This window comes from Psammomys obesus, unplaced genomic scaffold, assembly GCF_907164565.1.
Source record: "Psammomys obesus unplaced genomic scaffold, mPsaObe1.curated_primary_1811, whole genome shotgun sequence".
Classification (NCBI taxonomy): domain Eukaryota; kingdom Metazoa; phylum Chordata; class Mammalia; order Rodentia; family Muridae; genus Psammomys; species Psammomys obesus.
In genome coordinates this window covers 37951-61911 of record NW_026596440.1, presented here as the reverse complement: position 1 = coordinate 61911, position 23961 = coordinate 37951, and the positions used below count along the sequence as shown (strand labels likewise).

Sequence of the window (23961 nt, the reverse complement as noted above, 5' to 3'; positions counted from 1 at the left end):
ATACACAGGTTTCTTATGTGCAGACCAGGCTTTAGGAATGTCACAAATTCATCAATCACTGCTTGTCAGAGATAAGGTGGAAAGGGGTAACACTGGAGATGAGAGTGATATCTGTTCAATTTTGAATTCTCAAACAGTGTGTTCGTCCTAAAGTTGCTGATTTTTTCATTTGTTCACATAGTTAACTGATAATCTGCGTTCTACCGCTTGCCTGTTACATCTCCTGTCTCTTGTCACTGTCCTTTGTTTCACTATTGAAGTGTGTACAAATCTAGAAACCCAGATGACAGCCAGAGCCACTATTTTGTAAGTGACTATTAATATTTACTACTGGTTTATCTTTTATTAAAGCTTGCTGGTAATCTTTCACAGCTGTATAACCAAATCACCACACAGAGACTGTGTTTATTTAGTTAACCTAGAATACAATGCTTGACAACAATTACTATCTCCTAAACCTCCAAGCTCTCATCGTTTCCTAACATTTAGATTTCCCACATTATACTTGCTTTTTGTGATATCTTAGTTCCAGTCCATCTCTCCATGTAGTCCCATATCTCTCCTCCAGCTCTCTCTCCCAGCTCTCCTCCCCTTTTTTCCTCCCACTCATTTCCTGCCCTCTGGCTCCCCCTATCACTCAACATTGTGCTTAACAGATGTGCGCAACATTTGTCTAGTTCCTTTATTTTGGCCTCTTTACACAAAATTGAGAGAGTATGCTTAGAATAAGTATCACAATGCCTTATCAGGATTGAAAGGGGGGGAGAAATCAGCATTTGAATGAACAAGGGTAAGGTGTACACATTTCAAAAGAACATTATACCAACATTTCCCCCTTTAAGTCCAATAAAAGGATCCTTTTCTTTCAATACAATATTAATTATGAAAACTGTTAGGTAAAATCTACATGTGCAATGTCCAGTCCATGTGTATTTAGCAACTTAGGAGAAAGTATCTGATTATCCTATCTATCTTGACAAATTAAAAGTTCTATACCTAAATTAACTTTTATCCTTATTAGTATTACCTATAAGAAAGGATTTCTTAACTTCTAAACAACTCAAGCTTAATTGTGCCACTATAACTATTTGGTCTTCAACCCCATCAGAGACTTGAGAAGGAATAAAATTAGTTACTTGAGTAAATAGCAAGTGCATGCTAGCAGTTTCCAAAAAAATAAAAAATTGACAGAAACAGTTTGCTGCCTGAACAGTAGCCCATAACTCTCTATAAAGTTAGGAGCATCATCTTCAGCCTTCTGGCTCAGAATATTTGACAGACACATGTGTGAAACAGGAACTATTTAGGACTTGCTTACCCTGTCTTGGCAGAGTTCGGCAGTCAACTTGTCCTGCATTTAAGCTTGCCCATTTTGGGCAGAATTTGTCTGTTGTGAAGCAAGGGTATTTTCTTTACCTGAGTGGCTTGTTTGCCACATTTGAAGCCATCTCCATATGGAGGTTCTTCGATGCTCATTATCTTCTTTCAGGTAGGCGGGATGCTGCCAGGAAATGATTTGTCTCATTGTCAAAGAATCTTTAAAATAATAAAAACATTTTTAAATGCCATATTCTGTAGGTCTCTTAAGTTTTTGAAAACTACCTATCTTTATGTAATCGATCTGTTACAAAATCATATCTGTTAAACCTAGGATGTATACTCCTGTGATAAATTAGACTAGTGTCTGACATGACTATGAGGTTGAATAACTAGCAATTAACTTGCATTACCTAGTACCTTAACCAGTTTTTAATAGCTGTTTAAAAGTAATGGAAGTAACCTTGACTTTCTATCATTATACTAAAGCTTATACCAATGTATTAAAATATTGACTTCTTTTTGCATCAAAATGCAAAATCCTATACCAGAGTTAAAATTAACCTTACTTGGGAATAACAATAAACCCTAAGTTGAGTTGATTCAATAATCTACCTTTTTTTCTATTCCTATAAGATATTCCTGTATATTCCTTATTTCACTTTGAATAAGACCATTAATAATAAACATCTCCCAATGACAATAAAATTTCATAGCCATAGCAAACAACCAAAAATATACCCAACCAACCCTCTTTAAAGAAAATTGGACGCCATTCTCATGGATTTCTTCTAGCTGACATTTTGGACATGTAGAAATCCTGTAAGGGGGCTAATAAAATTTTGAAAAATGGTTAATTAAGCAAACAATAACATTTGTGGTCCAGTCTTTGAATGTTGAGAAATTTTAGGCTTAATAAAAGTCTTCTTTGGAACAGTCTAAAATGCTGGACCAATTAAGATTAGTAGCTTTCTTCAAAGTTCTTTTGGGAGCAGGCTTTGATGAGAAAATAGCAATTGAAGCAGTTGAGCATGAGTAAGCAAGATGCTGGAACATGCAAGATGCTGGAACAGATGTGTCAATGTCTCATCAAGCTAAAGAATGATTCCGTTAGTTTTGATCTAGCATCTCTGGTGTTCAGTTCTTTTGTTCTGCAAACATAATTTCTCACAAGCATTATAGAGTTCTAAAATTATAAATATATGAGATGTGCAGGATGAAACTAAACTGTAAGCCAATTTTATCTATGCAATTAAAAGATTAGCACAATACATTTTGAGGATGTTATGGCCAAGGATTTATTGGCCAAGTATTGTTGAAATTTTGGCTGGAGACACATTTTTATGTCTCAGTTAGTTTTAGAGTTGTTCTGATGTAAAGGGATTAGCAATAGAAGTTACCATTTTTATTGAACATACAATCATTATCATCAAAACAAGGTTGGATAGATTAAAATATCTTTTTGGACTCTTGTGTGCCTATTGTATTAGGCCAAGCTGCTACCTATTTCCCTAGAGAAGCCTTCCATTAAAGAGACAAGCTGGTTTCCTTGAGCAATAGAAAACACATGTTTTAAGTAAACTTTATATAAACTCCATTTTAATTTAGAATATAAGCATGTCGCAGGTATCTTGTACCTGTTTTGATGTTTAGCCCTAGATTTTTATATGTGTTGTAGTTATTTGTCCTATTCCCTTGTTTATCTAGAATGGGCAGTTATGCCTTTGTAGCCAAACTTAATAAACTCCCTCTTACCTTTAGCATTTAAGCATGTCCTAGGCAGCTTGTACCTGGTTTTACATTGGTTTTGGCTATTCTTTGGCTTACCCCCTTTTTTATATGGGAAGGACAGTTTTGTTTTTTAAACATATGAATATAATTTTTTAGTTTTTAGGACTAAACTAGGTTGGCATGTACTTTGCTATATTCAAGCCTCTTGTGTCTTTTTTACATAGGCATAACCAACATTATTCCCCTGTGAAAATATCTCACTTTTAAAAGGATAAGGCAGTTTCCAGAGCAGTGTGACATTATCTTTCTTTACATAAACCTAAAAATGATGTGAATCCCACATTTAGATCAGTAAGGACATGACATCTATTATTAAGAAAAAAGAATTTACATTGTAACCTTAAGGAAAATTTTGTCATTTTGAATCTTAGACTATCTCTGTAAGTGGCTAAACAGCAGGAGTTGCCATCCTGGCTTTTATTATGTAAATAAGCTTGATCCAGAACTCAGAGATCTGCCTGTTACTTTTTACTTTGTGTTGGGAAGAAAGGCATGTGCCTTCACCAACTTGTTTAAATATTTTTTCTCAAATTAACATCGATGTAACTCAAAGCCTTAAATGAAAATCAAACAAAGAGAAAAGAAAATTTTAAGTTTGGGGTCAGTTGTCCCAATTTATGCTGTAACAAACAAAGCCCAGTTGGTTATTTTTTGGAATTTAGTTGATGTTTCAGTGAATTGGCTGACCCTTACCAGAAGGAGCTGACAAGTATCTTGCAGCTAAAGAGCTTTGAATTTTAGCTGTTATTAATCTAACTATTAGGAAGAGTGCCCTTTTTCTTGTCTGTAACTTAGTATTCCAATCCTTGGCTTTTTCCCCATTTTCTTCTTCAACTTTCTTGGGGAAGGCATGGAGAAGAACCAACACCGTTAAATGTACTGCAACCAGATCCATAGATATGAGAGCCAAAATGAAGCCAAAAGGGATTAAAACGCCCTCTGCCATGGCAATTTTTTTATTTTTGATGCAGTTTAGGCCAAACTGTCTAGAGGTTTGTCTGCCTCCAGTTCCTTTCTTTCCTGCCATGGCTGTGGAGCTGAGCCACTTGAGCCAACCACAGTATAAAGGAGCCCTGCTTGTTTACCCCTCAGTTAAACTGCAGCAGCAGCAGCAGCCAGTTTTAAGGAAGTCTCAGGTCTGCCCACAGGAGGCTGTCTTTTGCTCCTGGGCAGGTTTAAGAATCTCTCTTAAAGAGACAGTAATTGACCTGGGAGTTTTTAGGTTTGAAGTTTGGATTTTATCACTGGGAGTTTATTCCCCCCACCGAATTATGATAAAGTAAGATTTAAGGGGTGTGGATACTTAGATTAGTTGGGCGCCATTTGTTGTAAGTGAATATTAATATTTACTACTGGTTTATCTTCTATTAAAGCTTGCTGGTAATCTTAAACAGCTGTAGAACCAAATCACCGCACAGAGACTGTGTTTATTTAGTTAACCTAGAACACAATGCTTGGCAATAACAGGGCTTGGAGGTTTAGGAGGTAGTAACTATTGCCCAGCATTGTGACTATTGCCCAGCATTGTGTTCTAGGTTAACTAAATAACCCCAGTTTCTGTGTGGTGATTTGGTTATACAGCTGCTTAGGATTAACAGCAGCATTACCAGAAGATAGTTATTAGTAAATATTAATCATCACTTATAACACTACGGCATCAGAATCTGTATTTCAGTTCACTTCTCAATTATGATTAGGCACATTAGTTTGGACAGGTAACTTGTCCCTCATGATGACTTTGTCCTGTAAGAAATGTACATGTGCTTGGAGTGTAATACAAGCATATAGCATTAAATGTGTATTCCTCTGTGGATGTGTTCATTTTACATTTCATCTGTCTCAATGTATAGTGTCCACATGGTGGTATAGGAACTTTTTCCTTGTCTTCCTTGAAGATGGGTCCAGTGTGAGATTGTGTGAGCTCCTATGATGTGTCTGAGGAATATTACTCACTGTTATCAGAAACACTTCTAGTTCTCTTTCGTGCTGGGAAAATCTAGATTTGTGTCCACAAGCAAATGACGCCCGGGTTAGGGTTCCTACTATTGTGATGAAGACCGTGAGGAAAGGCAACTTGGAGGAGAAAGGGTTCATTTCAGCTGGCAACTTGAGGTAACAGTTCATCCCTGAGGGAGTCAAGGCAGGAACATGGAGGCAGGAACTGGAGCCAGGCCACAGGGGAACTGTGCTTACTGGCTTGCTTTCTATGGCTTGCTCAGCCTGCTATCCTACACCATATAGAACTACCTGTCTAGGGCCAGCACCACCCATATTGGACTGTGGTATCTCATGTCCATCACTAATTAAGAAAATTGTGCTCCTCTCCTGTCAAAAGACTGTGACTAGTGTCAAGTTGACAGAAGAGCTATCCAACCCAATGCATCTGGGGATTTATATGATTATTAGTGGATTTGATTAAGTAAAAGTGTGATTTCATTCATTGTTCTTTATTTCAGGAAGTGCTGTCCTTCTGGGATGTGGCCATTGATTTCTCTCCAGAAGAGTGGGAATGCCTGGAGCCTGCTCAGTGGAATTTGTACAGGGACGTGATGTTGGAGAATTACAGCAACCTTGTGTTCCTTGGTGAGGATTGCATTTATAGTGAACTTGTAGCTCACCATCAGCATGTAGCTTCCCCACTTTGCGCAGTATCTCATAGGAGAATCTGCATTTCAACAGTTTCATATTCATTGTTGAGAAATGAGGCCGGTTACTCTATAGCTAAGAACCACTTCATCATTTTTCTCTGTGTGTTTCTGTATTGGAAGCATACATCCTTCACTGTTAGAAATTCAATTGCGTGAAACATGGGGCACACTTGTAAAGAGTTTCCCATTTCAGTGTTAATGATTTTGCCTTTAAATGAAGCTCAGAATCTGGACATTGAACATTCCTTAATGTATTGTAGTATACCTGTCAAAAACTAATTGGAACTAATTGTCTGCAGTCACTTCTTGCCTGTTCTCTTCCCTTATAAACACTGTACTGGAAGGGACATGTCAGTTCCTTCTAAATAAACAACCTGTTCCCTTTTTTTCTACAAACAGGTCTTGCTGTGTCTAAGCCACAGCTGGTGACATTTCTGGAGCAAAGACAAGGGCCTATTGGCGTGAAGAGACAAGCAGCAAGCCCGGTGCCCTCAGGTGGGTAGGAAAGAGGAGGTCGCGAGCAGAATTGAGGTGCAAAGATCCAACAAAAAGCCAGGCTTTCGCATGTGCCTTGTAACATGAGGTTGTGGAGAGAATTCTTTAGGCCTCTAATTCTTGTCCTTGTGGTAAAAGAAGCACATCTCTCAGATGTGTATAAAGGTTTAAGTTTTTTAAGCTTTGTGTTTCCCGAAAGCAAGCTGTTCTTGTATTGGCAGTGGCTTCATCTCTATTCACTTTCTTGAGTCTCCATTGCGATGCAAGACTCAGAGAAATGCCACTCAGAGGAAGTTAGACTAAGAGTCATTTGTTTGCTTGCATTGAGAGCAGGTTCATGCCAGAAAGCTCTCTATAGAGTGGGAGCCTGACTGGGTTTACAAAGGGAAAGCCACAATTCCATCACCCATATGCAGACAGGAACAGAAGGCTCGGCATTTTCAGTAGAATTGAAATTTCAGGGACCTTGCCTATATTTTTTCTTTTTAAAGGAATATTAACATTTAAAAAGACCAGTTGTTATTATTTTTATCAGGCACAGCTACAATTTTGTTTGTTGTTGTAAGTGGTGATTAATATTTACTAATAATTATCTTTTAGTAATGCTGCTGTTAGTCCTAAACAGCTGTATATCCAAACCACCACACAGAGACTGGGTTTATTTAGTTAACCTAGAACACAATGCTGGGCAATAGCTACTTCATCCTAAACTTCCAAGCCCTAATAGTTTCCTAACATTTAGATTTTCCACATTACACTTGCTTTTTGTGAAATCTTAGGTCTGGTTCATGTTCCATGTCCTCCAAGATCTCTCCAAGCTCTTCTCTCACCCCTCCTCCTCCCACTCATTTCCTGCCCTCTGGCTCCTCCCAGCTCAGCATTTTGTCTAGTTGCTTTATTTGGAAGTTTACACCAAGTTGAGACAGGATGCTTAGGATTAAAACCAGAGGGGGGGGGGAGAAATCAGCATTTGAATGAACAAGGGTAAGGTGTACATATTTTAAAAGAACATTATACCAACAGTTTGTTAAGACAGGTTTTCTTAGAGTCCTGGCAGTCTTAGAACTCCATTTATAGACCAGGCTATCCTTGAACTCACAGAGATGGAGCCTGCCTCTACTGCCCCAATGCTGGATGAAAGGTTTATGCCACCTCGCCCAGCTACATTTAGGGTTTTGAAGGTGGTTCAATTTAAAAGGTACTGTGTGACATCATTTAAATAAAATGAGGTTAGCTTGGTGTTGTGGTTCACCCTTTAATCTCAAAACTTGGGGAAATAGAGTCAGGGGTTTCTCTGAGTTCAAGGCCAGCCTGATCTACAAAGTGAGTTCAGGATAGCTATAGCTACACAGAGAAACTGTGTCTCAAAAAGTCAAAGAAAGGTTCAAATATAGAAATACATGATAGAAGATTAAATCCAAGCTACACAGTAACTAGGAGAATGTGCTCAACAGCTCATCAATAAGCTTTCAGAATTGTGTGGACTGAAGAATTTTTCTTCCTACTTTGCAATTTGATACTCTGTGTTGTTACTTGGAAGTATGCATTATCTACAATCATTTCTGATAACTACCTTAGATAGGTCTGTGAATGGATAAAGCACATTGATAAAACACATGAGGACAGATAAAAATATGCTCTGCTTCTGTGAATTTCTACTTCAATGGTAAACCAAGTCTCCAGTTTTTCTGCTTTATTCATTTTCTCTCTCCATTCAGTACTCAGTGGTTCTTCAATCTTATAAACGAATAGAACTTAGAAATATTTCATTTTATCCCCTGGGTGTGGCAGCCTACTCCATTAATCCCAGCACTTGGGAGGCAGAAGATCTCTGAGTTTGAGATCAGTCTTTTCTACATAGCAAATTCCAGGATAGTTCAGACAGACAGAGAAACTTTGTCTCAAAGACAAAGAAGACAAAGAACTAGGTAATTTTGTCATCTATTCATTGACCAATACATTTCCTATGCAAAATTTCTGTTATTCACATGTGAAACTCAAGACTCTTATCATGACTTGATATCATTCAGATAAATATTTCCTTGTCATCAAAAGAAAACAAAACACAGTCTTAAATTCTAGATATATTCTTTAACCTTGTTGTGGACAGTCTACTTGTTATGTAACATATCTTTAACCTTCAAAGGTAAAGGTCAGTACTTAGTATCAAAGTTGTTTATTTTGATATTCATCCAGTCTACACAATTACAATTAACTTTCTCTTTCCCAGGCTTGGCTACTACATAATTTCATGGATGGCTGGCCATATAACATCTATATGGCTTGATGTCCTTATTTCTGTTAGTACAATGCCCTGTCACCTTGCTTAGCTCCTTAACTTTGCATAATATGCCATCATGTCAGTGTTCTGCTTGGTTGTGCTCCTAGTCCAGTAGAAGGATTGATTGTTTCTGCCTGCTCTATTTTGTGAATTATGCTCAGGGCATGGAGGTATTGAAATGTACTGAACACTGTTATTCATGGTTAAATACATATCAGTTAATGCCCTTATTTTTAAAATGAGTACTATAAGTATAAAGGTTTTGTTATATCTCAACTTTTGTTCAACAGGAACAATAAGAAACAAGTTTAACACTCACAGCAAGATCATTGATCATAGCTCAGTAGGTATTCAAGTCCAGAGGATTCGTAAAGGGGAGAAACCCTACAAGTGTGAAGAATGTGGAAAGGCCCTCAGTTCTCGTAAAACACTTTCTATACACCAGAGACGTCATACTGGAGAAAAACCCTACCAGTGTAAAGAATGTCATAAGGCCTTTAGTAGTCGCTCATCACTTTTTATACATCAGAAAAATCATACTGATGAAAAAACCTACAAGTGTGAGGAATGTGGCAAATTATTTTACTATCCTTCAATGTTGAAGCAACATCAAAGAATTCATTCTGAAGACAAACCCTACAAGTGTGAAGAATGTGGCAAAGCTTTTTATGACCCCTCATTCCTTAAGCAACATAAAAGAGTTCATTGTGGAGAGAAACCACACAAGTGTGAAGAATGTGGCAAAGCTTTTTATGACCCTTCATTCCTCAAGCAGCATCAAAAAGTTCATTGTAGAAAGAAACCACACAAGTGTGAAGAATGTGGCAAACCATTTCCCTCTGCTTTACTTCTTAACCAACATAAAGAAACTCATTCTGGACAGAAAAACTTCAAGTGTAAAAAATGTGGCATATCCTTTTACTATCGTTCAATGCTGAAGCGACATCAAAGAATTCAATCTGGAGAGAATCCTTACAAGTGTGAAAAATGTGGCAAAAGATTTTTCTGTTCTCCACACCTTCAGAAACATCAAACAATTTACAATGGAGAGAAACAAGATGAGTGTGAAGATTGTCATAAAACCTGTTGTCATTATGCAGCTTTTAAGAGACACAAGATAGCTCATACTGGAGAAAAACCCTACAAGTGTGAAAACTGTGGCAAAGGTTTTTCCTCATCTTCATCCCTTCGAAGGCATCAAAAAAAATTTCACTGAAAAAAATTTCTACATAGGTGAGGAATGGGGAAAGGCCTTTGTTACTTTTTATTTTCCTGAATACTAGGTAGTCCATACTGGGGAGAAACCTGACAACAGTCTTAAAAAGTTACAATTCCTCAGCCCTCAGAAGATATCAAATGAGTCATTCTGAATGCAAACTCCGTGAGTGTGTGCAGTGTGGCAAAATCTTTGCTAGCAATTTAGTTCTTAATTAACTCAAATGAATCCATACTACAGACTGTTAAGTTAATTATTTTGGAATGTCAACACAAACATCTAATTTCTATCAGCACAAATCCTAAGAATGTTATCAGAGAACATTAGCGAATTCTCTTTATTGTAACCTCCCCACCAGTATGTTCAACCAGTGTGTTAAAAATCTGGCATTAATTGATGAGTTTCTTTTCTCTGTAACTATAAATGTTCAAGAAACTGTTACCGTGTCATAACTTGGCCCGTTGGGTGCTCTGACTCTGAGGTCTGGGCTTACAGACTTATTGTTCTTTTTCCCGTTGGAACATCCAAGCTCCTGTGTGTGAAAGAAGCTCCAAAACCTTACATTCTTTACCCGGTTGGCTTTGGTGAAATGGTCTACACTGTCTCTAACCTGGGTGAGTGGGCATTAGTGTTTGTCTCCCCAGGAAAAGCTAACAGAACACATTGTCAGTCATATTTAGTTTAGAATGAAGAATTTCTTATTTCCTTTAAGTTCAGACCAGTGTTTCTCTGATGAAACACTAAAAGTTGCCAGCATATTAAAAAAGAGACCCAAGCCAAATGCACTCACTCCAGCAGAGTAATGTATTTGATTAGTGGATACAGATTGTCAAGAGGTGCAATTCTTAGTTTACTGTTGATACTGATCCTAAAAAGCCATCACAGACTTGAGTTTAGTAATTTAATGTAGACTGTGAAAAGGTCAATATATATATATATATATATGTGTGTGTGTGTGTGTGTATATACTACATAAAACATATGTATATATACGTATGATGGTTGAATTTCTCACATCTCACACGACAGTGGGAGGGATTCATCAGGCCAGTGGGGGAATCCCTACCCACATTCTAAATTTCTCAAGCCTCAGAGAGAGAAATACCAATTACTCTGCCTTCTGTGTCTCCCTTTGTGACCTATTAGGATGCTGTGAATAGGGGACCCAGTATCTAACTAACCTGCCACCTGACTGGTATTGAATTTACACCATAGTTCAATTGGCCACGTCCTTTCCCTGACTTTCAAATGTTATCCCCAGCAAAGCTGGGTTCAGGATGACCAGTCAAGGCCTGATTCCCAAGAAAACTTTTAAATAACAGGACAGAGTCGTCCAAGAGGTCAGTCAGCACAGCAGGCTGAACTGTGCACTCTAAACACCAAGCTGCAGGAGCCACTCTGTGGTTCCACCATGTACAGCCTGAGGAGGAGAACCTGAAGTGTCCAGCCAGACCAGCCTCTCAGTCACCTTCCAGAGAAGGTGGAACCTCTCTTAGCCCAGCTCCCTTTGCCAGCCTGGAGCCAACGTGCACATGGCAGCAGCTTGAGGCAATCAAAAGGAAGACAGGGGACACTCTTCCCCTTCTTTGGTTGGACTCAGGCAGTATTGGGGAAAATGCTCCCTATACAGCTCATCACAACAGTTCCTTAGGACTGGTCTCTGAATTGAACTTTTACTAACTCTGCCACATCTGGTCTAATGGTCAGGCCCTGCTTAATTAACTGGTGGTTCAACTCAGTTGACAGATCACCTCAGAATAAATGGTTCCATGGGCCAGTTCTTCCTCTTTCATCAAGTCAAAATTTGATAGATATTAAGTAAAAGAAGTGGGGAATGAAGTGACTTAGCCAAGGTCAGGTTATCCTGATACGATACTCATCCCCTTCTCAAGCCTCTTCAGGCAATAAACCTTATATCCTGACTTCTGAAAAAGAGTTCCTCCCTTCCTCCTGGGGGAGGATCTAGACCCATAATAAAGAAACAACAAAATACAAACCGTAACTCCGCAGTGTGCATCATGTGTGGCTTTTTGACTTTGCAAACTCTACCTTCCCTTGCTTCCTAAGAGCCCTAGTGAGGAAGCAGCCCAAGCTTGGTCAGCTTCTCTTAATTGATGCAATAATCATGGTGACTTGTCCCTTTCCTCATGGGTTACTTCATTCACAGATCCTGAAGGGCATCTCTCTCTACTGGAGGGCATTCACTGTTGTGGGACATTCTACATATGGTACCATGGGAGTGAAGTGATAAACACTCACAGTAGATCAAAATGTAGAGAATAGTAGCCTGTGGAGGCACTGGTCTAAATGAACACCTGGGTGGCAACTCTTAGCCTCAGGGATCACAGGAGACAATGTAGAAAGGTTGCAGTAGCCAGATGAGGTGGATGTCTGCTGAAGCACTATTTGCTGGAAATGTCAGGACTGTTGCATGCATGACCACACTGTGACTGCCAACTATTCGGGAAATACTTGCACAAGCAAAAACCAGCATTCAACATGCCTGATTGTGTGAGGGTCTCATTATGTCTAACCTTCAGTGGAGCAGGTATTGTCAACTGATGGCTTTTGGGGAAGACAGACAGTTGGAGAGGCTTTCCCGTTCCGGCCACTTGTTCTAAACATAGAGGAGGCAGTGAGTGCACTTGGTGTCATAAAAAGAGAAGAAAACACCCACAAAATTGGAAGGGAAGAGTGGTGCTAAGGGTGTGTAGTAATTGAGGTAAAAAATGGGGAGAGAGTTGAGTAAAACACAATTCAGATACTAAACTGTATTAGACTCCAAAAATATCGATTGAAATATATTGTTGGTCTTGGACATATCCAAACTTGACCTGCAGTCAGTGATTCCTGCACTCTGGCTGTCATAGAGTTTATAGAGGGCCAGCATCATTCCTGGAAGTCTTCATGAGGGAGCAAGAGAAGATTCCCAGACAGCTCAGATGCTGAGGACTAAGGAGCCCTGCATCAGTGGGACATCAAGGAAGAGAAATAACATTGTTCCCCAGAGATGAGCTGCAGTCAGCCTCACCGTGTATCTTCCTCTTGGCTTTGCCATCAGTACAACAGAGGAAGGATGAGCAGTGGCCTCCTCATCCTCCCTGGCCTCCCTCCTATATCTGATACACTTGTCACAGCTGCTTTGGTTCCTTGTTATCCATCATTAAAGTCAGGCAAGGAGTCTACCAGTCAAATGAACTTGGTGAGTAAGGAGTTACAAAGATAACATGTCACATAGCTTCTATAGTCGGTTTACTAAAAAAGTTTATTAACATGGAAATCTCGTTAACGATAGCATGAAGAAATGAATAAATTTCTAGAGTAGATTGCAAAGAAAGAGTCTGAGAGTGTGGCTTAAATCCCATAGTTATCAATAACAAAGGCTGGTGTGTAGAAAGGTTCTTTTTAAACAAAATGGCTAGTGTGTGGCCATCACAGCACCTTGAAGAAAGACCAGGATTGCTCTGTATTTGAGCCAGTGTTTTATTCCTGGTACAGAAAGGCATGTTTCCTTACAAGTCGAAATATCCTATATAGATTTTTTTTTTTTTCTCTGTGGAACAATTGACCTGAGGTATTGACTGAATAGTATATCTGAGACATGTCCTGTCAGGAGCAAACCGAACAGTAGAGACACACAATTTTAAGTGGGATTTCTCAGTTCTTTCTTGTTCTTTTTTTTTTTTTTTTTTTTTTTTTTTTCTGTTTTTGGAGACAGAGTTTTTCTGTGTAAACCTGGCTGCCCTGGAACTCACTGTGTAGACCAGGCTGGCCTCAAAGCCAGAGACTTGCCTTGCTCTGCCTCCCACGTCCTGGGATTGGTATATGGCTCTAATGCTTGGCTAATTTTTTTTTTCTTTTAAACCCTAGTGTTTAAAAGTTTCAACACACAAACATGTCAAAGTTAACAAGAACCCCCAAACTATGTAAGTCATGAATGTCTGTGCAGTTAGAATGGACATTTCTAAATGAGGCTGAGGAGTTCACATTGGATTTTGTTGAAAACTGGTAGCTTCAGTCTCCTGGTAAAGAAAGACCTAAGCCCACGATGTCCTTTAGAGCATAAAATTAAAGATGCCAAGATCTTTCATAATTATCAAAGCTTAAACATTCTCTAGACAGGCTTTCAACAAGCTCATCTAAGTTAACCTGTCCACCTTCCCTGATCCAGCCATAAGACCAGGCCCCTAATCATGTCTTGTCTGTCTCCTTTCATATCTTCTGGTGAAAGACCTTCCTCCCTCTCCTTCCCAGAATTCTTTTCTCTCTCTCTCTCTCTCTCTCTCTCTCTCGAAGCACCACAGTCTACTTTTCTCCTCTCTCTCTCTCTGCCCAGCTAATTGGCCAATCAGATTTTTATTGACAGCTGTTACATCCATACAATACAGAAGATATTTCTCTACAACTCCCCTTTTTAGTCCAATAAAAAGCCTCATATATGTGTGTGGATATGTTACATCCATACAACACAGAAGATATTTCTCTACAGCTCCCCTTTTTAGTCCAATAAAAAGCCTCATATATGTGTGTGGAGATATATATATATATATATATATATATATATATATATATATATATATATAAATGTAATAAACTATATATAGTAAGAATAATTATGAAACAATCAGGAAACCATATAACAGTTACATTCATAGTGTTTAGCTTATTTGTATTTGGCAACCTTGAAGAAAAATTTATCCTTTTTAATGAGTCTAGTTCTGAACCTAAATCCATCTCTATCATATCTTGTATCTATCAACCTAAAAACATCAATTTGACCTTAAAAAAATCTGAACTCCTAAGCAACTAAGTTTAAATGTAAAACTATAACTATCTGGTCTTCAACCCCATCAAAGACTTGAGAATCAATAAAATTAATGCCTGAGTAGGCAAAAGTGCAGGCAAGCAGCTTCCAAAATAAATAAAAATGACAGACAGTTCCCTGCCTGGTAATTTTGTCTTTTTTTTATTTCCCCAGAGCTGAGGACTGAACCCAGAGCCTTGAGCTTACAAGCGCTCTACCAATGAGCTAAATCCTCAACCCCTGTTCACTGCCTGGTTATTCACCCAATATCTCTCTATAATGTTGGAGCATCATCTTCAGCCTCCTGGCCCAGTAAACCTGCCAGACTTAGCAATATGAAGGAATTGGTTACCTTATCTTGGTAGAGGTTGGCAGTCAACTTCCCTGCCTCTGTCCAAGTGTTGCCCATTTCAGACAGCATCTTCTTTGAGGTATGCCGGGGTTGCTGCTGGGAGCTGACATGTCTTGTCAAACAATCTTTAAAATAATAAAAACATCTTTAAATGCCATATTCTGTAGGTCTCTGAGGTTTTTGAAGGCAATCTACCTATCTATTTATACTTGTAAGAGTTTAAATATACCTTTGTCAATAGTAAATCTGAACAGGCAAGTGTTGCTTGTTTTAGATATTTACTATCTATTTAACCTAGAATGCTTATTTCTGTCATAAACTAGACTAGTATCTGATCATCAGATACTGATCAATCATGAGTCTCATAACTTCCATTACTTAATTATTCTAAATAGTTTGCAATAGCTGCAATTGTATATGTATGGAATCTACACAGTGCATGGATCAATTAAAGATAATTTCTTTTTGTTCTTTGTATAAGCAGCTGAAGACCTTTCTTTCTTTTAAGCCAGTCTGGATTGTATACCAAACAGAAATACGAATCTCCATTCATGCCATACTAAAGTGTCACATGTAATAATAATTCTTGAGGATTTTGTAGCCAACAAGATTTATTGGCTACACATAGTCATGTACGTCTTGGCCAGTCTTAGAGTTCACATAGAAGCAAGTATATACATTACCTGCTTGCCTCATCCTAGCATGTGGCCAGCTTTTCTCCCAGACCCATAATCATGTCTGTTTCCTTCCATGTCTTCTGGGGAAAAGACCATCCCTTCTCCTTACCAAAATTCCCCCTCTTTCTCTCAGGAAGTCCCACCTTCTACTTTTCTCTCTTTCTGCCTAGCTAATTGGCTAATAAGATTTTTAATGACAGCTGCTACATCTATACAACACACAAGATATTCCTCTACAGGATTTTTTGCTGTCTCTTTAGAATATATGTTTATGTATATCCACAATACCAAAACTCAAATATCCATGACTGAGTTAGAAACAAAAATAATAATAATTGTCTTACGTTCTCTTTTATAACCTATGTTCATTTCCTCTTGTCAACCTTCCTCATTCCCTAACACTTGACCTTTATTTTCTTTTCTATACAACATACTGGACCCATATGCAAATTTGTTCACATGTGTACATTTATTATTGTCTAGGTTGCACATATGAGGGACAATATACAGTTTTCTCTTTCTGATATTATGTTACCTCAACATACATTCCAAGCCATCAATATTCCTGCAAATTTTGTGAATACATTTTTTTCTTTAGCATTAAAAAATGTTCATATTGTATTAGTTAAGGTTCTCTACAGTCACAGAATTTATGGAATGAATCTCTCTATATAAAGGTAAGGTATTATACTAATTTACAGCCTGCAGTCCAACTAATCCAACAATAGCTAGCTTGTGAATGGAAAGTCCAGGAATCTAGTAGTTGTTCAGTTCCACAAGGCTGGGTGTCTCAGCTGGTGTTCTGTATAAGCTTGAATCTAGGGGTTGGATGTGCTGGCAAAGTGAAGGAAAACAGGTGAAAAATGAACAAATGCATCTTTCTTTCATTGTCCTTATGTAGGCTTCCAGCAGAATCTATGGCCCAGATTAAGCTGTGCCTCAAGATCTGGATTAAAGGTATGTGTCCATCCAGATAAAGAGAATGTGTCATCTCAGTACAAGATCTAGATCAAAAGCCTGTGTCTTCCAGCCTCAAGATTTGCATCCAAGGCATGTTGTCTTCCTGCCTCAACACCCAGATCACAAGTATGCCCTCTATTTCTGGATTGTAGTTCATTCCATGATGGGAGCCGCTGGTCTGCCAGCCTGCTTTGTTATTTAGATCTCAGTGGAAAGACTGCTTTCACCCTGGCCTTCACTGGAGTCAGTGACAAGCTACCGCTACCAAATCTATCTCCTTTTGTTTGAGATAGCAGGTGGGATATCTTGTCAAAGTCACACCTTTTGCTTGACTTCCTTGTGAATTCATTCATTGTACTAAGGTGCTTTTGCTCTAATTTAAAAGGAGTCTGGAATAAAGCAAGGTATCCAGCTTCCACTAAAGCCTCTCGGAAAGGTCCCATGTGTTGTGTGCTGGTTTATTAATTTTTTATATATATTATTTTATATTAATTATAGTTTATTCACTTTGTATCCTAGCTGTAGCCCCCTCCTTCATTCCCTCCCAATTCCATCTCTTTCTCTTCCCTCCCATCTCTTCCCTCCCTCATCTCTTCCTATGCCCTCTTCCAAGTCTACAGATAGGGGAGGTCCTCCTCCCCTTCCATCTGACCCTGGCCTATCAGGTCTCTTCAGGACTGGTTACATTGTCTTCCTCTGTGGCCTGGTAGGGTTGTTCCCCCTTCAGGGGGAGGTGGTCAAAGAGCTAGCCACTGAGTTCATGTCAGAGACAGTCCCTGTTCCCCTTACTAGAAAACCCACTTGTTTATCAATTTCAATCCTCACTCCCAACTCAAGAACCCTTCTACTCTGCTGGTGGGTTCTGGCAATTCCAGATATAGTCTAGTTGACAACTGAGAATAGCCATCACACACGAACACACACACACAAACATTCACATGTTTGTATGTGTGTATGTTTGTATATACATCTATAACATATATACCTTTATGTAAAATTATCCTTTAATGTGTACATGGACAACTATGTTGAATGAGGTCCTTTACTGTTGTGAATAAAACAGCAATAAACATGGGGTACAAATATCTCTACAAAAAGTTTTGAGGTTCCCTGAGCATAAGCCCAGGATTGAAGTAGTAGGGAGAGTACAGAGACTAAGACTCTGGTTCCAGTGCTGTGAGGTCATTATGGGTGTAATATTGGAGGAGGGTCTTGTGCACTGTGATTTCTTTTTTTTAAAAAAGTCGTGTTTATTTATTATTTATACAGTATTCTGCCTGCATGTATACCTGCATGCCAGAAGAGGGAACCAGATCACACGATAGATAGTTGTGAGTCACCATGTGGTTGCTGGAAATTGAACTGGGGACCTTTGGAAGAACAGTCAGTGCTCTTAACTTCTGAGCCATCTCTCCAGCCCCATGCGTTGTGTTTTTAGATGCTGCTTTCAGTGCCCTGAGATCTGGTTATTGCCTTGCCATGGGCATTGTTATGTATGTTGAACAATCTCCTGTATCCATGTGATGTAAGAAATGTTCGGCAATTATCTCTGCTTGGTTAATTGTGGGGAGCTGCTGGTCTGCCAGGCTGCTTTATTATTTAGATCTCAGCGAAAAGACATGTTTTCACCCTGGCCTTTACCTCCAGTCAGTGATAAGCTACTTTTACCAAGTCTAACTCCTTTTGTTTGAGGCAGCAGGTGGGATGTCTTGTCAAGTTCACACCTTTTGTTTGTGTGAAGATCACACAGACAGGTGGTTGGTTGAAGTAAAGAAGTTTTGACTTCCCCATGAACCCATTCATTGTCCTGAGGTGCTTTTGCTCTGACTTGAAAAGGGGCTATTGGAATAAACCAAGGTGATTATTTCTACTGGATCCCTCTCGGAAAGATCACATGTGTATTGTGTTGGTTTATTAATTTTCTTTCAATCCTCACTCCCGACTCAAGAACTGTTTGACTCTGCCGGCAGGCTCCAGCAGTTAATAAAATTACTGACAGCCTGTGCTGTGCAGAAGAAAGATAGGTGAAGCTGAGCTTCCCAGGTTAATAAAGTTGCTGAGAATCTATAGTTTGGTGAGAGAAAACAAGAGGCGAGACTTCCATTCCCAGTCTTAGGGTGTCAGGAAGGGACCATGAGGTGGAAGAGAAAGAAGAGTGAGGAGAACAGAGAAGAGGTCAAGAAGGGATGTACCATGACAACTGACCTGAGGGAGCAGAAGGAGCCCAGGAAGGACCAATATGGCAAGTAATTTGGGACGTTCAGCTGGGAAGTAGCCATAGTATAGCGGGTTAGAATAGATCATATCTGCCCAGCTCTATTGCCTTAAAGATTGCCGAATAAATCTGTAGGTCTCTGTGTCATTTATTTGAGAGTTAGAACAAGTGATTAGATTGAGTGATTAGAAAAGAGCCTCCAAATTATAATTTATTTATTCAGAAGGCATGTTAGCATTGAGCAAACCCAGCTGTAAGCATTTGAGTGAACACAGCTGGAGTTATGAAGATTCGGTTGTTTTGCTACAAATATATTGTGAAGTATTATCTTAATAAAAGAAGGTTAAATGCAAATTACTCATGGAGGGTAATGTAATTAGAATTACCTGCATACATACTGTTAACCTGTAAGATTCCTGGTAATTATGTTAAAACATAAAACAGTTATGATTTATACTGCATGTAGAGCTCTTTGCTATAATCTTTATTAAAATTATGTTTACGACATCTAACAGAATTTTTCTGAGATAGTCCTGCTAAACCTATGGTGCTATAATTAATTATTACTGAGAGATTTTAGAAAAAAAGTTTTTCTTGTGACTATAAATGTCATTTTTATTTCTTCAGATGAATGGATGAAAGGAGAGCTGTACCTAATCTGTGCGGGTACATGACTTGGGGTGAGCCACAAGTGTTTCGTTCACTGTACTAACTATTCCTAGGCTGGAAGCTCCTAGCCCCTGTTGTACAAAATTTGCTTTTAAGCTATAGTTTATTATTTGGTGACTATTATCTGCCCCTCTATCATATCAGACAAAAACACCTTTTAAGATTATTAATATGCCTTAAACCTAGCGCTGAGCAGAAAAAAAAACCCTCATATTACCTTGTCACCTCTCAGCCCCACTTCTCATGCCATTTGCTTTATTATTTCCCTCTGGGATACTCCCATCCATCCATCATTCCCACAAATACTTGCACATGCTTTCTAGTGGAGCCACTTCTCTCCATGCCAAACCAAGAGCCAGTCCTTATGGCCATGTGGTTCTTGTTTATGCTAATCCATAGCCACTCTGCCCCTTCTCCTTCTCTCATCTCCCATCCTCTGGTCTTTCTGTCCTTCAAGCCCTTGAACCATGGTCCCATGTACCTCACCTCTGTCCTGCCCAGGTATAGGCTTGTATTCAGTCAATGAGGAATAGTTTGGAGGCAAAATTACAGAGTCATTTTGGGTAGGTAATAATCTGCTCATAAAAGACGGCAAGCAGACTTCAGGGAGCAAAATAACAATCAAATACCAGACCATTCCATAACATCTTCCCAGTCTATTTAAAACAGGCTTAAAAAAAAGTAAACAACATACAGTAATAACATTTATAAAACAATCAGAAAAACTATTATATAAGATATATGCTATATATAGTATATAATATATTATATATATACATAATGTCCAGGCTTTGTGGCTCAGAAGAAAAGCTTGGGCAGATGTATTACAGGTGTCTGTGTATTTTCTTGATGAATTAGTGGGATAAATAATAAATACCACAATAATAAGCTCGATTAATAGTAAACATTAATAGCAAATTTTCTATAATAAGCCTTGATACAATCTAATCTTCCAAGCTGATTGATTCAATATGGCTTCTTTCAGCTTCTGACTGAATTGCTCTGCTTGGCCACATACTGACTTTGGCAATCTGCTCTCATCTTCTGGCTCCTCCTTCTCTGGTTCATTATGTCTTCACCCTTGTCTAGCTTGTGCTCTCCCTGCAACCTGTCTCTGTACAACTGTACCTGTAAAACTGCATGGATTCATTCTGTCAAATCTTTGTCTGATTTTAGTAGGTGCATCCTATATTATATGTCTAGTATCCACTTGGGTGAGTATATACCCTGTGTATTTTTCTGCTTCTTGGATACCTAACTCAGGATGATCATTTCTAGTTCTCACCATTTAACTGCAAATTTCATGATTTCCTTGTTTTTTGTTTTTTTTGTTTGTTTGTTTGTTTTGTTTTTTATCACTGAGTAGTATTCCATTGTGTATATATACCACAATTTCTGTATTCATCCCTCAACTGAGGGGCATCTGGGCTTTTTCCAGCTTCTGGCTATTACAACTAAAGCTGCTACAAACATGGTTGAACTATGCTTGTTTACTTTAGCATCTTTTGAATATATGCCTAGGAGTGGTATAGCTAGATCTTGAGGAAGCACTCACTATTCCTAGTTGTCTGAGAAAGCGCCAGATTGATTTCCAAAGTAGTTGTACAAGTTTACATTCCCACCAGGAGTGGATGAGGGTTCCCCTTTCTCCACAAGCTCTCCAGCATGTGTTGTCACTTGAGTTATTTATCTTAGCCATTTTGATGGGTGTAAGGTGAAATCTTTGGGTTGTTTTGATTTGTATTTCCCTGATGACTAAAAACATTGAGCATTTCTTTAAGTGTTTCTCTGCCATTCGATATTCCTTTATTGAGAATTCTCTGTTTAGCTCTGTACCCCATTTTTTAATTGGATTACTTGATTTGTTGCTGTTTAACTTCTTGAGTTCTTTATATATACTGGATATTAGTCCTCTGTCAGATATAGGGTTGATGAAGATCCTTTCCCAGACTGAAGGCAGTCATTTTGTTTTGACGACAGTGTCTTTTGCTTTACAGAAGCTTTTCAGTTTCATGAGGTCCCATTTACTGATTGTTGATCTTAGAGCCTGTGCTGTTGGTGTTTTGTTCAGGAAGTTGTTTCCTGTGCCAATGAGTTCCAGGCTCTTCCCAACTTTTTCTTTTAACAGGTTTGGTGTGTCTGGTTTTATATTGAGGTCTTTGATCCACTTGGACTAGTTTTGTGCAAGGTGATAAGTATGGGTCTATTTGCATTTTTCTACATGTAGACATCCAGTTAGACTAGCACCATTTGTTGAAGATGCTGTCTTTTTTTCCATTTTATAGTATTGGAATCTTTGTCGAAAACCAGGTGTTTATAAGGGTATGGATTTATTTCTGGGTCTTCTATTCGATTCCATTGATCCACCATTCTGTTTCTATGCCAGTACCATGCAGTTTTTATTACTGTTGCTCTGTAGTCAGCTTGAGATCAGGGATGAAGATCTTTTATTGTAGAGGATTGTTTTAACAATTCTGGGTTTCTTCTTATTCCATATGAAGTTTAGAATTTTTCTTTCCAGGTCTGTAAAGAATTGTGTTGGTAATTTGACGGGAATTGCATTGAATCTGTAGATTGCTTTTGGTAAGATGGCCATTTTTACTATGTTAATCCTGCCAAGCATGGGACATCTTGCCATCTTCTGATATCTTCTTCTATTTCTTTCCTTAGAGACTTGAAATTTTTTTCATACAAGTCTTTCACTTGCTTGGTTAGGGTCACACCAAGGTACTATATGTCCTTTGTGGCTATTGTGAAGGGTGTTGTTTCCCTAATTTCTTTCTTAGCCCTTTTGTCTTTTGTATACAAAAGATTTTTTTTTAGTTAATTTTTTATCCGGCCACTTTGCTGAAGGTATTTATTCGCTGAAAGAGTTCCCTGGTAGAATTTTTGGGGTCACTCAGGTATACTATCATATCATCTGCAAATAGTGATACTTTGACTTCTTCCTTTTCAATTTGTATCCCCTTGATCTCCTTTGATTGTTTTATTGCTCTAGCAAGGACTTCAAGAACTATGTTGAAGACATATGGAGAGAGTGGGCAGCCTTGCCTTGTCCCTGATTTCAGTGAGATTGCTTTAAGTTTCTCTCCATTTAGTTTGATGTTAGTTATAGGCTTGCTATATATTGCCTTTACTATGTTTAGGTATGTGTTTTGTATCCCTGATCTCTCCAATACTTTAAATATGAATGGATGTTAGATTTTTGTCAAATGCTTTCTCAGCATCTAAGGAGATGATCATGTGATTTTTTTTTTTCAGTTTATTTATATGGTGGATCACATTGATGGATTTCCATATATTGAACCAACCCTGCATACCTGGGATGAAGCCTACTTGGTCGTAGTGGATGATATCTTTGATGTATTCTTGGATTTGGTTTGCAAGTATTTTTGCAACAATGTTCATAAGGGAGATTGGCCTGAAATTCTCTTTCTTTGCTAGGTTTAGGTACGAAGGTAACTGTGGCTTCAGAGAATGAGTTTGGTAGTGTTCCGTCTGTTTCTATTTTGTGCAATAGTATGAAGAGAATTGGAGTTAGCTCTTAGTTGAAAGTCTTGTAGAATTCTGCACTGAAACCATCCTGCCCTGGGCTTTTTTTGGATGGGAGACTTTTGATGACCACTTCTATTTTCTTAGGGGATATAGGACTATTTAATTGATTTACCTAGTCTTGATTCACCTTTGGTAAGCAGAATCGATCAAAAAAATTGTCCATTTTATTTAGATTTTCAAATTTTGTGGCATATAGACTTTTGAAGTAAATCCTAACGATTGTTTGGATTTCCTCAGTGCCTTTTGTTATGCCCCCCTTTTCATATCTGATTTTGTTAATTTGGATAGTGTCTCTCTGCCTTTTAGTTAGTTTAGCTAAGAGTTTGTTGATTTTCTTAAAGAAATAGCTCTTGGTTTCAGTGATTCTTTGAATTGCTTTGTTTCTAATTTATTGATTTCAGCCCTGAGTTTGATTATTTCCAGCCGCCTACTCCTCTTTGGTATGTCTGCTTCTTTTTTTCTCTAGGTCTTTTAGGTGAGTCATTAAGTTGCTTGAATGAGATATTTTGAATTTCTTCTTGAAGGCACTTAGTGAACTTTCCTCTTAGCACTGCTTTCATTGTATCCCATAAGTTTGGATATGTTGTACCTTCATTTTTCATTGAATTCTAGGAAGACTTTAATTTCTTTATTTCTTCCCTGACCCAGCTGTCATTGAGTAGAAAGTTTTTCAGTTTCCATGTGTGTGTAGGCTTTTTGCTCTTTCTGTTGTTGTTGAGGTCCAGCTTTAGTCCATGGTGGTCAGATAGGATACAAGGGGTTATTTCAATCTTCTTGTATCTGTTGAGGCTTGCTTTGTGACCAACTATATGGTCTATTTTGGAGAAGGTTCCATGAGGTGCTGAGAAGAATGGAAATTCTTTTGTTTGGGAGAAAGGTTCTGTAGATGTCTGTTAGCTCCATTTTATTAATGACCTGTGTTAGAGTTATTGTTTCTTTGTTTAATTTCTGTTTTGCTGACCTGTCCTTTGTTGAGAGTGG

General features: G+C 38.4%; 2 protein-coding genes across 2 annotated transcripts in view; both read left to right on the top strand.

Moving 5' to 3' along the window:
* LOC129669635 (zinc finger protein 58-like) overlaps positions 1 to 10187 on the top strand; it is a 15919-nt gene extending 5732 nt beyond the window's left edge. Inside the window, exons 5-7 of the mRNA XM_055597921.1 lie at positions 5565 to 5691; positions 6156 to 6251; positions 8823 to 10187. Of these exons, the coding sequence (XP_055453896.1) occupies positions 5565 to 5691; positions 6156 to 6251; positions 8823 to 9748 (1149 nt within the window). The 3' untranslated portion in view covers positions 9749 to 10187. The remainder of the gene's footprint in view (positions 1 to 5564; positions 5692 to 6155; positions 6252 to 8822) is intronic.
* The window catches only part of LOC129669669 (zinc finger protein 58-like), a 60708-nt gene that overhangs the window by 8837 nt on the left and 27910 nt on the right, over positions 1 to 23961 (top strand). The gene's annotated exons all lie outside the window — the stretch shown is intronic.